General features: G+C 42.6%; 1 protein-coding gene across 1 annotated transcript in view; it reads right to left on the bottom strand.

The window, feature by feature from the left end:
• ofcc1 (orofacial cleft 1 candidate 1) overlaps nucleotides 1-14,937 on the bottom strand; it is a 420,469-nt gene that overhangs the window by 341,753 nt on the left and 63,779 nt on the right. The window contains exon 4 of the mRNA XM_072248661.1: nucleotides 6,456-6,557. Within this exon, the coding sequence (XP_072104762.1) occupies nucleotides 6,456-6,557 (102 nt within the window). The remainder of the gene's footprint in view (nucleotides 1-6,455; nucleotides 6,558-14,937) is intronic.

Below are 14,937 nucleotides of genomic sequence, written 5' to 3'. Positions count from 1 at the left end.
TGTCCTTGAGAAGGTAGAAGAGAAGGTGCTCCCTCCGTGCTGTTGGAAGCCATAATGTAGACCCAGCAACAATAACGAACAGGGATATTTCCAAGTCAGACTGTGGCATGCAGATGATGGAGTTTTCCCATGAGCCTGCTGCCCTTGTCCTTGGGTCCTGGGGCTGGGAGGTGCTGTTAAAGTGGTCTAAGTTGACAGTTCACAATCAAGCCACAGTGTACCAGCTGGGGAGACAAAGAAGTGGGCGAGAAGGTGGAGCATGGGGTTACAGTCATGTGGGCAACTTTGTTCTGGGTGGTATCAAGGCTCTTTAGTCATTGGTACTGTACTTCAACAGGAAATGAAACATATTCCACTAAACTCCTCACTTGTGCCAGGTAGATGGTTGAAGGGCTTTGGGAAACCAGTATACGAGTTCATGCAGCAACCCGCTAAAAACATCTTGGCAGGGTGGGGGGAGGGTGTCACCATGAAAAGAGAAAATTAGCTTCCTCCCAAGTTCCAAAATCTGCCTAACATGAATCTATACAAATGGCTCCACCCCTCCAATGTCTAGCTACCCCATGAGGGTACGTAGAGATACGGGGAGGTTAAGTCATTGTATAAATCCTCACATCCCACCTATAACAGCACAACCAGAATTGAGTGCAAGAGCAGGATATTACAGGAATCAAGAGATATGGGGTTAATATGGAAAGCGGAGCTGAGGTAACAGGCCAATCTTGATAAATAATCGGTAGAACAGCTGCCAGGGGCTCAATAATCCATTCCTGCTTCTACTTCTTAAGTTCTTGTATTATACTCTTACAGTTCTTAAGATTTACACATCACCCAAGACAATGAAAACTACAACAGAAAAATGTTAATCCTTCCTCAGCAGCCCATTCCAATATTCTTAATCTAAAATGCTTAAATCATGGGTTGGGCATTGGAAATGGACTTGAGTATCTGTAGTCCCTGCCTTCACCCACTATGTCCCAAAATGTTCTCCAACTAACGAGAGTTAGGCCATTGGACCATAAGACATAGAAGCAGAGTTAGACCATTTGGCCCATCAAGCCTGCTCCATCATTCTATCATGATTGATTTATTTTCCATCTCAATCCCTGCCTTCTCCCCCTGTAACCTTTGAAGCCTTTATGAATCAAGAGCCTACTAACCTCCACTTTAAATGTACCCAATGACCTGACCTCCAGAGCCATCTGTGGCATTGAATTCCAGAGATTCACCACCCTCTTGCTAAAGAAATTGCTCATCATCTCTGTTCTAAAAGGATGTCCTTGTATTCTGAGGCTGTGCCCTTTAGTTCGAGACTCTCTCACAATTGGAAACATCCTCTCCAAGTCCACTTTATCTAGGCCTTTCAATATTCAGTGCGTTTCAATAAGATTCCACCGTCATTCTTCTAAACTTGAATGAGTACAGGCCCATCAATTGCCCCTCGCATGTTACCCCTCTCACTTCCATAATCTTTCTCGTAAAACTCCTCCGGATCCTCTCCAACACCAACACATCTTTTCTTAGATATGGGGCCCAAAACTGCTCACAATGGTCTTTTAAAGACTTGGCATAACATCCTCCCTTTTGTATTCTAGTCCTCTCGAAATGAATGCAATCAACACTGGCCAGCTCCACTCTCAAGCTTTGTAGTTTCCTTTCACTCCACTATAATATTATATTATGTTAATATATATTATTTTATGTTATATTATGATCACTGACTTCCAAATGTTCCTTTACCTTAAACTCTCCAATTAAATCTAGTTCATGACACAACACATCCTCTCCAAGTCCACTCTATCTAGATCTGTCAATATTAAGTATGCTTCAATGAGATTCAACCGCCCCCCCCACCTCATTTTTCTAAACTCCAGAGAGTACAGGCCCAAAGCCATCAAATGCCCCTCACATTTTCATTTTCATGATCATTCTCATTCTCATAAAGCTCCTCTGGACTCATTGTAATACCAACACATCCTTAGATATGGAGTCCAAAACTACTCACAAATCTGCAAATGTGGTCTGACCGATATATGTTAAAGCCTTGGCATTACATCCTCACTTTTATATTCTAGTCCTCTCAAAACGAATACAATCAACTCCGGCCAGCTCCGCTCTCATGCCTCTGTAGTTCCCTTTCACGCCACTGTAATATTGATATATCCAATTTTAGCTTCTCCCTCTCAAACTGCAGGGTGAAATTATGATCACTGACTCCTAAGTGTTCCTTTGCCTTAAGCTCTGTAATCAAATCTAGTTCATTGCACAATACCCAATCCAGAATTGCCTTTTCCCTAGCTGACTCGACTCACGCTGCTCTTGGTGTAGGCATTGTATAAATCCCTTCTCTTTGGATCCAGCACCAATCGGATTTTTCCAATCTACCTGCATATTGAAATTTCTCATGACCATTATAACATGGTTCTTTATACATGCCTTTTCTTATCTCCTGATGTAATTGGTACCCACATCCTGGCTACTGTTCAGAGACAAGTATACATCTAACTTCCATCAGGGTCCAGTTTCTATCCACAAGGATTATATACTTCTGATCCTATGTCAATCCTTTCTAAGAATCTGACTTCAATTTTACTAACAGAACTACGCCACCTACTCGTCCTTTCAATACTATGTGTATCCTTGAATATAAAGCTCCCACCTACTATATGATCTTCTTTCAGCCTCAACTCAGTGATGCCCACAATGATATACCTGCCTAGTTCTATCTGCACTAGAAGATTATTTACTTTGTTACGTACATTGCACGCATTCAAACATAACACTTTCAATCCTACATTCATCACCCTTTCCAATTTTGTCTCATTGTCAACTGAAATTAAATTCTTATCCCTTTCTAATTTGTTTTTGACTTATTCTTTATTCTACAGACTTTGTAACCTCTCCTGTACTCTCCATCTCATTTACTTTATCCACACTTTTCCAAGCAGATCCTACCCCAACACCCTAATATGTAGTTCAAAGTCTTATCCCCAGTTTGTGATTTGCCAGAACCTTCATCCCAGCATTGTTCCGATGTAGTTCGTCCCATCGGAACAGCTCCCTCCTTCCCCAATACTGGTCCCATGAATTCAAGCTCATTTCTCCTACCCCAAAATTTCAAGTCACACATTTAGCTCTGATCTTATTAACCCTGTACCAACTTGTATATGGTTCAGGTAACAATCCAGAGATTACCTTATTCGTTCTGCGTTTTAATTTAGTCCTTTTGCTGCTCAAAATCTTTCAGCACAAACTCTTTTCTTGTTCTTCCTACATGGTTGGCAACAACATAGACTACAGCAATTGGATCTTTCCCTTCCCACTCCAAATTTCTCTGCAGGTCAGATGAGCTGTCCCAAACCCAGGCATCAGGCAGACTATACAGCTTTCTGGACTCTTGTTCACTGTGACAGAAATTTGTCTATATCTCAAACTATATAATCGCTAATTACATTTCTCTTCTGTACTCCCTCTTGAATGGTTCTTTGAACCACAATGCCATAGCTCAGTTGTCCTTCCTTCTACAGCTCCCACACATATCCTCAGAGGCAGCAACAATCTCAGACCTGTTGGTCAAGCTTGAGGTCTGAGACCCCTCCAGCACTACTTCTGAGTTTCCCCCTACCTGCGAGTCTCACCACCTTGCCCCGAGCCACAGACCAAATCTGATGGTTGTGACTGCCTCCTGAAACACTGTGTCCTGGTGACAGATCTCCTCCCTGCTGCATCACAGTGTTTGAAGCTCAGATGACAGGTCATCAACTTTGAGTCTGAGTTTCTCGTGCAACCATCACTTGGCGTCGATGTGGCCACAAGCAACCACAATAGGGTCTACCAGCTGCCACATCGTACAGCTACAACACATCACCTGATCCTGCACCCCTACTTAATTTTCTGTTGTAATGTTGTACTTTTAACTAACTGCTATATAAAGAAACACCTACCTGTTCTCACCTGCTACTCACCTGTGCCTCCTTGCTGAAGCCTTTGAGACAAAGCTTCAGATCTCGAACTCCTCCACTAGCCTACTCATGCAATGGCCGAACCAAAATGATCTCTGGGACCTTGGCCTCCACCTCTTCTCACCAAAGCCTCTTAAGCCAAAGCCTCAGCTCCCTATACTAACCCTGTCCCACTTCAAAAATGGCCTTCTCCCACAGAATGGTCGCCCCGTTTAAACCTCACATCTTTTTATTGGCCAAATTAAAACACAGAAGCAACGAGACTTGCTCTTTTCGAAGGTTCCTGCCCTCACACACATCACGCTCTCGCTGCTCACACACAACAAGAGTTGTTCTTTTCATTGGCTCTCACTCTCGTGTTTTTTTACGTATACAGTTGTGGTAGGAGAAATGCAGCAGGTAATGTGGGCACAGCAAGCCAAGTGGACGACCATTTTAATGAAGCTGATACTGGAGTTAGTTTATTACTGTGACGTGTACCAAGATGCAGTGGAAACTGTTCTGAAAGATCATATCAATATATAAGTACATCTACGTAGTACAAGGGAAAAGCAGTAACAGAATGCAGAATATACTGTCACAAAGAAAGTGCAAAGCAGGTAGACAATAAGGTACAAAGGAAAATGATGAAACAGACTGTGAGTTCATCATTGATGTAGAAGAGGTCCATTCGAAAGTCTGATAAGAGTGGGATACAAGCTTCAGCCTGATGGAACGGGGTGAAAGGGGTGGAAGGGATCTGTAATTATGCAGGCTCCTTTCCTGAGGCAGTGCAGAGTGTAGACAGTGAATGGAGAGGAAGCTGCTTCTTATGATGGAGCAAGCTGTGTCCACAACTCTGTAACTTATTGTAGTCACGGGCAGAACAGCTGCCATACCTGGGCAGAGCTGTGATGCATGTGGACAGGATGCTGTCAAAGGCATATATGTAAAAATTGATAAAGCGTCACTAGCGGCATTATGGATTTCCTTAACTTTCTGAGGAAGTAGGCTTGCTTTGCTTTCTTGACAAACTGACCCAGGTTACCTCCTGTTATTGTGTTGATTGGAGGATCGATACGGACCAATACCTCAGAGATCATTAAAAGTAGGTCTGTGAAGTCTGTTATTTTCATCCGAGAAGCTTCAACTTAAAACCTCACCCCAAATGGCAGACCTCCAACAATGCAATTCAGAACTGCACCATAATGTGAATTGCACTGTAGCACATGCTATGTGCTTCAAACCCAATGTACTTTTTATCAGGAATCAACGCTTCAAAATTACAGCTGCATCAGAAAGGCCATGACAGTATACTAAAGGTTAAATGGATGATTACTTTGTTTAGCATAATTTTAGAATTAATTCTTTTTTTACATTCTGGGACTTGCATGATTGTGTGCATAAGTTCTGCGCTTGCCTCAAACATATTTGGTCCTTTGTTGTCAACTCAACCAAGTATATGGTAGTAAGTATATTCAGTGACCAATCCTCTTACGTGCCCCTAGCTGCTGTGAGGAGGGGCATTTCTCTCATAAGAACTAAAGTTGTCAAAAAACAGAGCAGAAGTAAGCCAATCTTCTCCTCGTGCCTGTTCTGCAATTCAGTGAGATTACAGCTGAGCTTTTACCTCAGCATAGCTTTCCTGCACTAACTTCATATCCCTGGCACCCTGAAAATCTGAAAAGCTATCAATCCCTGTATAGAATATTCATTTGCTGAGCTTCTTCTGTTCCCTTATGGACAACCATCTGGATGAAGACATTTATTCTCAACTCTGTCCCAAGCCACTGAGCCCTTACTTTAAAATTATGAAGAAAGGACCCTGACCCAAATGGTTAACTAGCTTCTCTTTCCACAGATGTAGCTTGACTGGCTGAGTTCTTCCAGCACTTTTGTTTTTGTTTGAAGTTTTGGTTTAAGATGCCCCAGCCAGGGCAAACATTATTCGTAAATCTTCCTCTATCAAACTTCTTTTCAGTGAACCACATATATCTGTCCCATTAAACAGCATATCTTTTTTGTTTGGCTTAAAGAAATCATCCTATTACATCCTATAAATTAGTCAAAATCTACTTAATGCTCATAAATTTTTCCAACAATTTACTGGCTTTTCAGTGAACTGGAGAAATGAAATGGTATGTTATGATAATTGATACAAGAATTAAAATGTGGGCCAATTTAATTCATTTTTAATACCACGGTTTGCTGCAATGTTTCATAAGCTTCAAGAAAATGGGCAGTGAAGACATCGCTCTAATTTAAAATGAGAATTGGAACTAACACTAAGTTTGATCTAACATATTAATGTCAGGTTATGAACAATCACAGATGTCTCACATATCCAAAGTAACATTTTGAAAATGCACTTTTGGTATTAACAGTATTTATTCCCGCTTTTAGTAAGAAAACAAATCATAGTCCTAAACCGTAAAAGTAGGCTAGACTAAAAAACGGTCATTCCCACCTCATTAAAGCGATTTGAAGAGAATATAATGACAAGAAATTACATACTTAATTCACACTCATCTTCTGTGCCGACCTCTATCCCATACTGCCTTGGGTCTATTCCCTCATACATCTGTAGGTCAAAGTAATTTCTGCAGTATTCATTTCCTGTGGAAAGCACACGAAGGAGGGGTCACTGATTATTAGAAGCACATGAACCAAAATGTTAATTCTAAAGCTGATACCAGTACAGCATGTCAGCTCCGCTCCCTTGTAAGTTTTAGATTCTGTACTTAATGATTTTCACACATTCACTGCCCCACTTATCAAAAATGGAAAGGTCGGAGAAGACAATCTTTGAAACCATATCATAACTTGAAGTTCGAGAAAAAGCCTTTAAATGAAGGAGGTTCAAAGGTTGAGTATATTTCTGCAGATTTTTAACATGTATCTAGCATCAATGACTGAAGCTCCATCCATATATCAAATATATCCTTAAAGTGAATCATAACTACTCTAGACTTGAATTACAATCATTCAATCCTGACACTTCCTTTCATAAACAATTCTTTCTTTTGATTCTTAGACCCTTTTAACAGTTTATCCTCTTGGCTGGCTACTGCACTTCAATGCTGTACATGATGAAGGAAATTTATTCCTTCATTAACTTTATAACTACCATCAGTCCTTAGACTGTGAGCCCAAACCCCTCATCGTAGCACGTGTGCAATCGTAAAAAAAACTAGGGACCAAGATGATGTGATTAACTATTCTATGTTTTTACGTAATTTTGTAAAGCAAAGGGTTTTCTTGTCTTATATTTATAATGACAAGAGAGGAGGCCATTCAGTCCACTGGGTCCATACGTGCTCCTTGAATGAGCAATCCTATCCATCCCATTCCTTTTTTTCCTGTTTCTCTGTCCGCCTGCAACTTGTCCCCTTTCACGCATGCCCATTCAGTCTTGTTTGACTTTTTTTGCCGTTCATCTACACTGAGAAGTAACTTACAGTTGGCAAAATTTGCACCTTTGGGAAACAGCGATAACGTGTAAACTCCACATAGGCAGCAGACAAGGTCAAGTTCGAGCCTGGGTGGCTGAGCCTGTGAGGCTGCAGTACCAATTGATACTTGAAAGCTCTTTAAAACTGCAGAAAGCTGCTTCATATCTGCACACATCCATTATTTTTGAAACTAACTGTATCTTGACCTTTATGACTAAACAAGAATTCTATGCTACTGCAGATTATATAATGAAAGCAATATAATTGAAATCAAACACCCTGAAACACAACTGATCAGAATTACTCATACACTATAAATGCCTGTCTTGTATATAAATATAACTCCCAAGTTAAGATTTACAGTCGCATCCGATGAGAACAGCTCTGATATTTGACAGCTTGCTGTGGAGATCAGAACACGGTAGTGTTCACCAAACTGCATACTACGAAACATCAAGCTACCATGCTGATGTCCCCGCGTTGCCTGGAGACGTGAAGGGGCAGAGCAAAGACAAATTTGGATGTCAAACTAGATACCAATTGCCCTGAAACGGGCTAATGATAAGAGTGGAGCCACAGAGAGAAAGGGCACAGGCTCTAAAATAAAGTCGCCATTTCCTCAGAGGGATCTTTCGGCAGAAAAGCAGCTGGGGTCAAGCAGGCTTTGTAGGCATAATTTCCAAAGTCCTGACCTCCGAATATTGTACAAAAGCAGGCAGATGTAAACAACCGCCACTTTCCACAGCTCAATAGTAGATTTGAAGGCAAATTGCACCAACTCTGTTATCGGGCACAGCTGAATTCCGGACATCAGTCATAAAATACATAACAGCAGTAAATAAGGGTTGTAAAAGTCACTTCGCTATCAGGGCTCAATAAAGAAAAACAGAGTGAAAATCCAAATGTTTTTAAACTTCATTTCTATATCTGTCAGCGAGTAACAAGTGCCACTGTGAGGCCAGGCAGCTTGATCCAGCTGGGAACTCCTTCAGATTGTGTTCTAATCAAAGGCTTATGTACTGTAATAACACCACTAAGCTATTACATCTAGCACTGCTGTTCCTCCCTGTAGGAAATAGCCCTTACTGTCTGTGCTGCAAAACAAAACAGTCTGCCCTTCCTCTGTCTGTCCTCTCTGCTTGCATTCAATTAAAAGCGATCTTATGTCCGTATCATTAGGTGTGTTACTGAGTTAATGCAGGAGTGGGTTTCCCCACATGAATACTTCATATTTTTTAAGCATCGCTGTGAACCTTGAGTCAAAAAAAATGAGAATTAAAAGAAGTGTCAACTTCTTCACAATAAATAATTCGTATTTCTTGCTAACAGTTCTGAAATAGCATTGGGAGCTTGCTTGAAGATCAAAACTGCTGCAGATGGCGGAGAGATGAAATAAAATCAGAAAAGGCTGCCAACATTTTCAGCAGGTCAGGCAACATCCAAGGTAAAATAAACAATTAACATGTCAGATCTGAGACCCTTTATCATGACGATGAAAGAAGGAAAACAACAGCAGACACCGGAGGAAAAGGATGAGTAAAGCAAAAGTGACATCTCTGATCGAGCAAAACCAAATGTGTCAATAGTCAGTTACACAGTTCTAGGTGTAATGTATTAACGAGGCTGAGGAACATGCCCTGCAGGTCAGCTGAACTGGTATCAAAACAAAATCAGCGCCAAAATAATGACATACAGAGATGGCTAGTGCCAATAAAAATACAAAGAGCAACTTACCTAAAATTGGCGAACTTGAAGTCAAAAGTCAAAGTCAAAGACAAAGACAAGGTCATAGTTACATGCACATGTGTAATGAAAAACTTACTTCAGCATCACGGGCACGTAGCACCAAATATACATCATTCATAATAGAACCACAAATTATGCAAGAAAGAACACAATTAGAACAAAAACAAAACCCATTGTCGAGCAATGTGTTCAAAGTGGTCATAGTGTAGCTATACCAAGGTAACAACCAGGGCTGTGCAGTCCAGTTCAAGAACCGAATAGCTGAAGGGAGCAACTGTTCTTGAATCTGCTGGTGTGGGACTTCAGGCTTCCGAACCTTCTACCTGATGGTAGCTATGAGATGGAACATAGAATTGTAATGAGGTGTTGACTTCTTGAAGCAGCACCTCCTGTAGGTATTACTGAATGTGGGGAGAGATGTGCACACGACGTACTCTAGAGTCCATTACTCTCTGCAGCTTGCATTCCTGCGAATGCAAAGTGCCATATCAGACCACGATGCAACCTGTCAGGATTCTTTTAATAGTATGCAGTAGAAGTTTATTGGAGCTTGATATTGAATGCAAAAGGCTGTATTGTGCCCAGATAGATGTTCTTCATCATTATAGCAATGAAAGGGAGTTATGGTATTTGAACACTCTGCATGTAGTTATTGTATGTAGAACAAACACAGGAGCGTACCACAACACAAGCTTCCTCCCATGTAATCATTTGAAATTCCTCTTGTGATCATTTCTGTAATGCTGTTTAACATAGAGAGCTAAAATTACGTGTTAAAGCCATGGAGAGAGTCCAGCTTACCCTGATAAGTAATTTCCCACAATTATCCTGTAACAGGTTTCAAATCTAAACAGCACAGGCCTTCCTCACTGTCTAGCAAGGGAATAAAACCTAACCCAGGCTGAAGGAGGGCATGATCAAAATACAGGTCCACTCCAGGTTACAAAAGGCTGACGTATGTACAGCCCCACCTACGAGTGAGCATTCTGGAGCAGGATGGATTTGCCAGCTTTATTGGGGCTCTAGGCATCTTCTGCTTGTCTCTGCCTTTCCAATTTGTATACTGGTCATACCCCTGCTATTACCTGAGCAGGACCTGTACGGCAAATTATAAGGGGCACAGATGGTCTTTAGTGAGAAACTTTTCCCGGTAAAGGAGGCCAAAGTGTGCACATTTAAAGTGAGAAATTAGAGGGTTAGAGAAGATCTGAGGAAACTAATTTTCACCCAGAAATGACTGCAGTCTGGGACACACTGCCTAAGCATGTGGTGGAGCTCGGAGGGCATTAAGTGGAGGTGGAAGTTGAATGTTCTATGTTCTAAATACTCAGCAGGTCAGGCAGCATCTGTGGGAAGAGAAACAGAGTTCAAATTTCAGGTTGAAGACTCTTCATCTGATTCTTTATTAATTTTGTTTCTCTTCCCTCAGATGCTGTTTGACCTGTTGAGTATTTTTAGCGTTTTCTGCTTTTGTCTTACATTTCCAGCATTTGTATTTTTTGATCTTGTAGCATCCTGAAACAAAAACATCTGGCTCAGCACAACTGACATTTATTCTCAGGATTGAGTTTTAACAGAGACAAAAACAACATGACATCCTCAAGCAAGCCTTTGGAGTTTCCCTGTCAGTTAAAATTGAAAACTTTTAAGACTTATATGTCAACCAAATGTATCATTCAATGCTCATGCGACACTTCCTTTTCCTTCTACTGAAAGTGACAACAGAATGTGGTTCTCAGCAATTCAAACCACCTTTTCCAACTTCCCCAAGATTATCCAAAAAAACGAGCTAAGAACCACCACACATCAAGTGTGCTAACAAGCTCCAAATAAAAAGATAGAATACTGCAGATGGTGGAAACATGAAATAAAGCACTGGCAACACTCAATGAGTTGGGCAGTAGCCCTGGGGAGAGAAAAAGCATTAACATTTCTACGATTAACGAGTTTTGAGCTAGTGCACAGGAAGGAGTAGAAATGGGAATGAAAAGGCAAAGAGAAATTAAATGTCATAACAAGAACTTGTCTTCATTCACCATCAAACCCGCAGATAAGGGGGAAGCGGTAGTAGTCTGGCGCACTGACCATTACTTTGCTGAGGCCAGGCGACAACTCTCAGATACGTCCTCTTACCTGCCCCTTGAACAGGACCCCATTAAGGAGCACCAGGCCAGTATCACCCGCACCATCACTGATCTTATTAACTCTGGGGACTTCCATCCACCACCACCAAATTCATAGTTCCCTTACCCTGTACCTCCAACTCAAGATCCATAAACCTACCTGTCCAGGTAGACCCATTGTTTCCACTTGTTCCTACCCCACTGAACTTATATCTGCATAGCCTGACCCTGCTTTATCACCGCTAATTCAGCCCCTTCCTCCCTACCTCTGTGACACTTCACACACCCTTGATCTTTTCGATGACTTCAAATTCTCGGCTATGCCTGCCTTTTGTCGGCTACATGGAACATTCAAGTCTACACTCCCCAACTTTTCCTATGCTACATCGACGACTGCATTGGAACTGCTTCTTGCACCCATGCCAAGCTCATCGACTTCATCCACTTTGCCTCCAACTTCCACCCTGTTCTGAAATTTAACTGGTCCATTTCCGAATCCTCCTTCCCCTTTCTCAATCTCTCTGACTCTATTTCTGGAGACTATCTACTGATGTCTATTACAAACCTACTGACTCTCACAGCTACCTGGACTATACCTCTTCCCACCCTGTCTCTTGTAAAACTGCCATCTCCTCCCCTCAGTTTCTCCATCTCCGCCACATCTGCTCTCAGGACGAAGCTTTTCATTCCAAAACTGAGATGTCCTCCTTTTTCAAAGAAAGGGGCTTTCCTTCCTCCATCATCAACATTGCTCTCACCCGCATCTCTTTCATTTCACGCACATCTGCCCTCACCCCGTCCATCAGCCGCCCCACCACGGATGGGGCTCCTCCTTCTCACCTACCACCCCACCAGCCTCCGGGTCCTGCACATAATTCTCCATAACTTCCACCATCTTCAACGGGATCCCACCAGCAAGCACATCTTTCCTTTCCCCCCCCCCACCAACTTCCTGCTTTCCGCAAGGATCGCTCCCTACGCGATTCCCTAGTCCATTCATCCCTCTCCACTGATCTCCCTCTTGGCACTTATCCTTGTAAGCGGAACAAGAGCTACACCTGTCCCAACACCTCCTCCCTCACTACAATTCAGAGCCCCAGACAGTCCTTCCACGTGAAACAAAACTTCACCTGTGAGTCTGCTGGGGTCATCCACTGTATTCGATGCTCCCGGTGTGACCTCCTGTATATCAGTGAGACCTGACGTAGATTGGTAGACCACTTTGCAAGCACCTACGCTCCATCTGCCAGAGAAAGCCGGATCACCCAGTGGCCAGCCATTTCAATTCTACATCCCATTCCCATTCCAACATGCCAGTCCATTGCCTCCTCTACTGCCGCGATGAGACCACACTCAGGTTGGAGGAGCAACACCTTATATTCCATCTGGATAGCCTACAACTTGATGGTATGAACATTTGTTTCTCGAACTTCTGGTGATTGCCCACCCCACTTCAACATTCCCATTCCCCTCTCTCACCTAATCTCCTTACATCCCATCACCTCCCTCTTGCGCTCCTTCCCCTTCCCTTTCTTTCATGGTCTTTTGTCCTCTCCTATCAGATTCCCCCTTCTCCAGCCCTTTATCTCTTTCACCAATCCACTTCCCAGCTCTTTACTTCACCCCTCCCCCTTTCCCGGTTTTATCTATCACCTCCCACTTCTCCCCCACCTCCCACCGCCCCCCCCCAACCCGCACCTTCTTACTCTTCTTCTCATAGCTTTTCTCTCCAGTGCTGACGAAAGGCCTTGGCCTGAAACGTGAACTGTTTACTCTTCCCCACGGATACTGCATGGCCTGCTGCATTCCCCCAGCATTTTGTGCATATTACTCTGATTCCAGCATCTGCAGATCTTCTCTTGTTTGTAACTCCTCCTCCTTTTCTCTTTCAGAATGTCCCAAAACCATTTAGACATAATTACACTTTCATTTTAGCCTCTCAAAGTCCAACCTTAACTTCTCCGTCGTGAGAAGTGGAAATGGGTAAAGCCAGCCAATAGGACTCTGGTGAAGTTGTATAGTACAGTGGAAGCAATGGATTGCAGAAGCATTAATGAACTCCAAACCTACCATCGACCTCAGAGGATAATGGAACCCGGTGGTCATCGATGGTCCATACTCCACTGGGAGCTAAGGACCCAAGTAAGTAATACTTTCCTTACACAGAGGAGGTTGTACAGCCATTACACAGAGGAAGTTGTACAGTCATTACACAGAAGAGGTTGTACAGCCATCACACAGAGGAGGTTGTACAGCCATTACACAGAGGAGGTTGTACAGCCATTACACAGGGGAGGTTGTACAGCTATTACACAGGGGAGGTTTTACAGCCATTACACAGAGGAGGTTGTACAGTCATTACACAGAGGAGGTTTACAGCCATTACACAGAGGAAGTTGTACAGCTATTACACAGAGGAAGTTGTACAGCCATTACACAGAGGAGGTTGCAAGGGGACATCATTGAGGTATATCAGAATCAGAATCAGGAGTAATATCACCAGCATGTCATGATATTTGTTGTTTTTGCAGCAGCAGTACACTGCAATACAGAATAATAAAAATGGTGAATTACAGTAAGTATATATATTTTAAGTAGTTATATTAAATAAGTAGTGCAAAAAGAGTAGAGGTGTTTTCATGGGTTTAATGTCCATTCAGAAATCAGATGGCAGAGGGAAAGAAGCTATTCCTGAATTGTTGAGTGTGTGCCTTCAGTCTCCTATACCTCCTTCCTGATGGTAGCACTGAAAACAAGGCATGTCCTGGGTCGTGGCAGTTTTTAATGATGGCTGCTACCTTTCTGAGGCATTGATCCTTGAAGATGCACTGGATGCTATGGAGGCTAGTGCCCATGATAGAGATGACTGGGTTCACAACTTTCTGCAGCTTCTTTTGATCCTGGGCAGTAGCAAACCCCCACCCACCCACCCATAGCAGAAGGTGATGCAGCCAGATAGAATGGTCTCCATGGCACATCTGCAGAAATTTGTGAGTGTCTTTGGTGACAAACCAAACCAAATCTCCTCAAACTCCTAATGATACATAGCCGCTGTCATTCCTTCTCTGTAACTGCATCGATATGTTCCTATCAATAAAATCATAAGAGGTTATAGATAGCGTAGGCTGCAGCACACTGTTATCCAGATCAGAGGCAGATAAAACTGGAGAACACAAATTTAGGGTGAGGGCTGAAAGAAGTAGCAGGAGTTTGAGAGTGACCTTTTTCACCAACAGTGATGAGTACTGGGGACACACAGCCTGAGGGAGAGGTGAAAAAAGGGCTACTGACAGCATTTAAGAAGAGTCCAGATGAGCACTGAAATCCCTTGGCATAGAAGGCAATGAGCCAAGTACTGGACAGTGAAATGAAACAGTCATTTATTCATTCATTCATTTATTCATCACGAGCTGATTTACGATGATCAATTAACCCACTAACCAGGATATCTTTGGACTGTGGAAGGAAACCAAAGCATCCGAGAAAAAAAAAACACACACACACTGGAAGAAACGTACAAACTTGTTTACAGAGGATGCTGGAATGGAACGACAAACTCCAACACCCCAAGCTGTAATAGTGTTGCACTAACCGCGACGTGACCGTGGTGTCCAAGGTGATGAATGTGGGCCAAATGGCCTGTTTTGTGCTATATGACTCCATGAGTCATACAGT

This window comes from Mobula birostris, chromosome 1 (genome assembly GCF_030028105.1).
Source record: "Mobula birostris isolate sMobBir1 chromosome 1, sMobBir1.hap1, whole genome shotgun sequence".
Classification (NCBI taxonomy): Eukaryota; Metazoa; Chordata; class Chondrichthyes; order Myliobatiformes; family Myliobatidae; genus Mobula; species Mobula birostris.
Note: the sequence above shows the minus strand (reverse complement) of the source record. Positions and strands in the feature narration are given on the sequence as shown.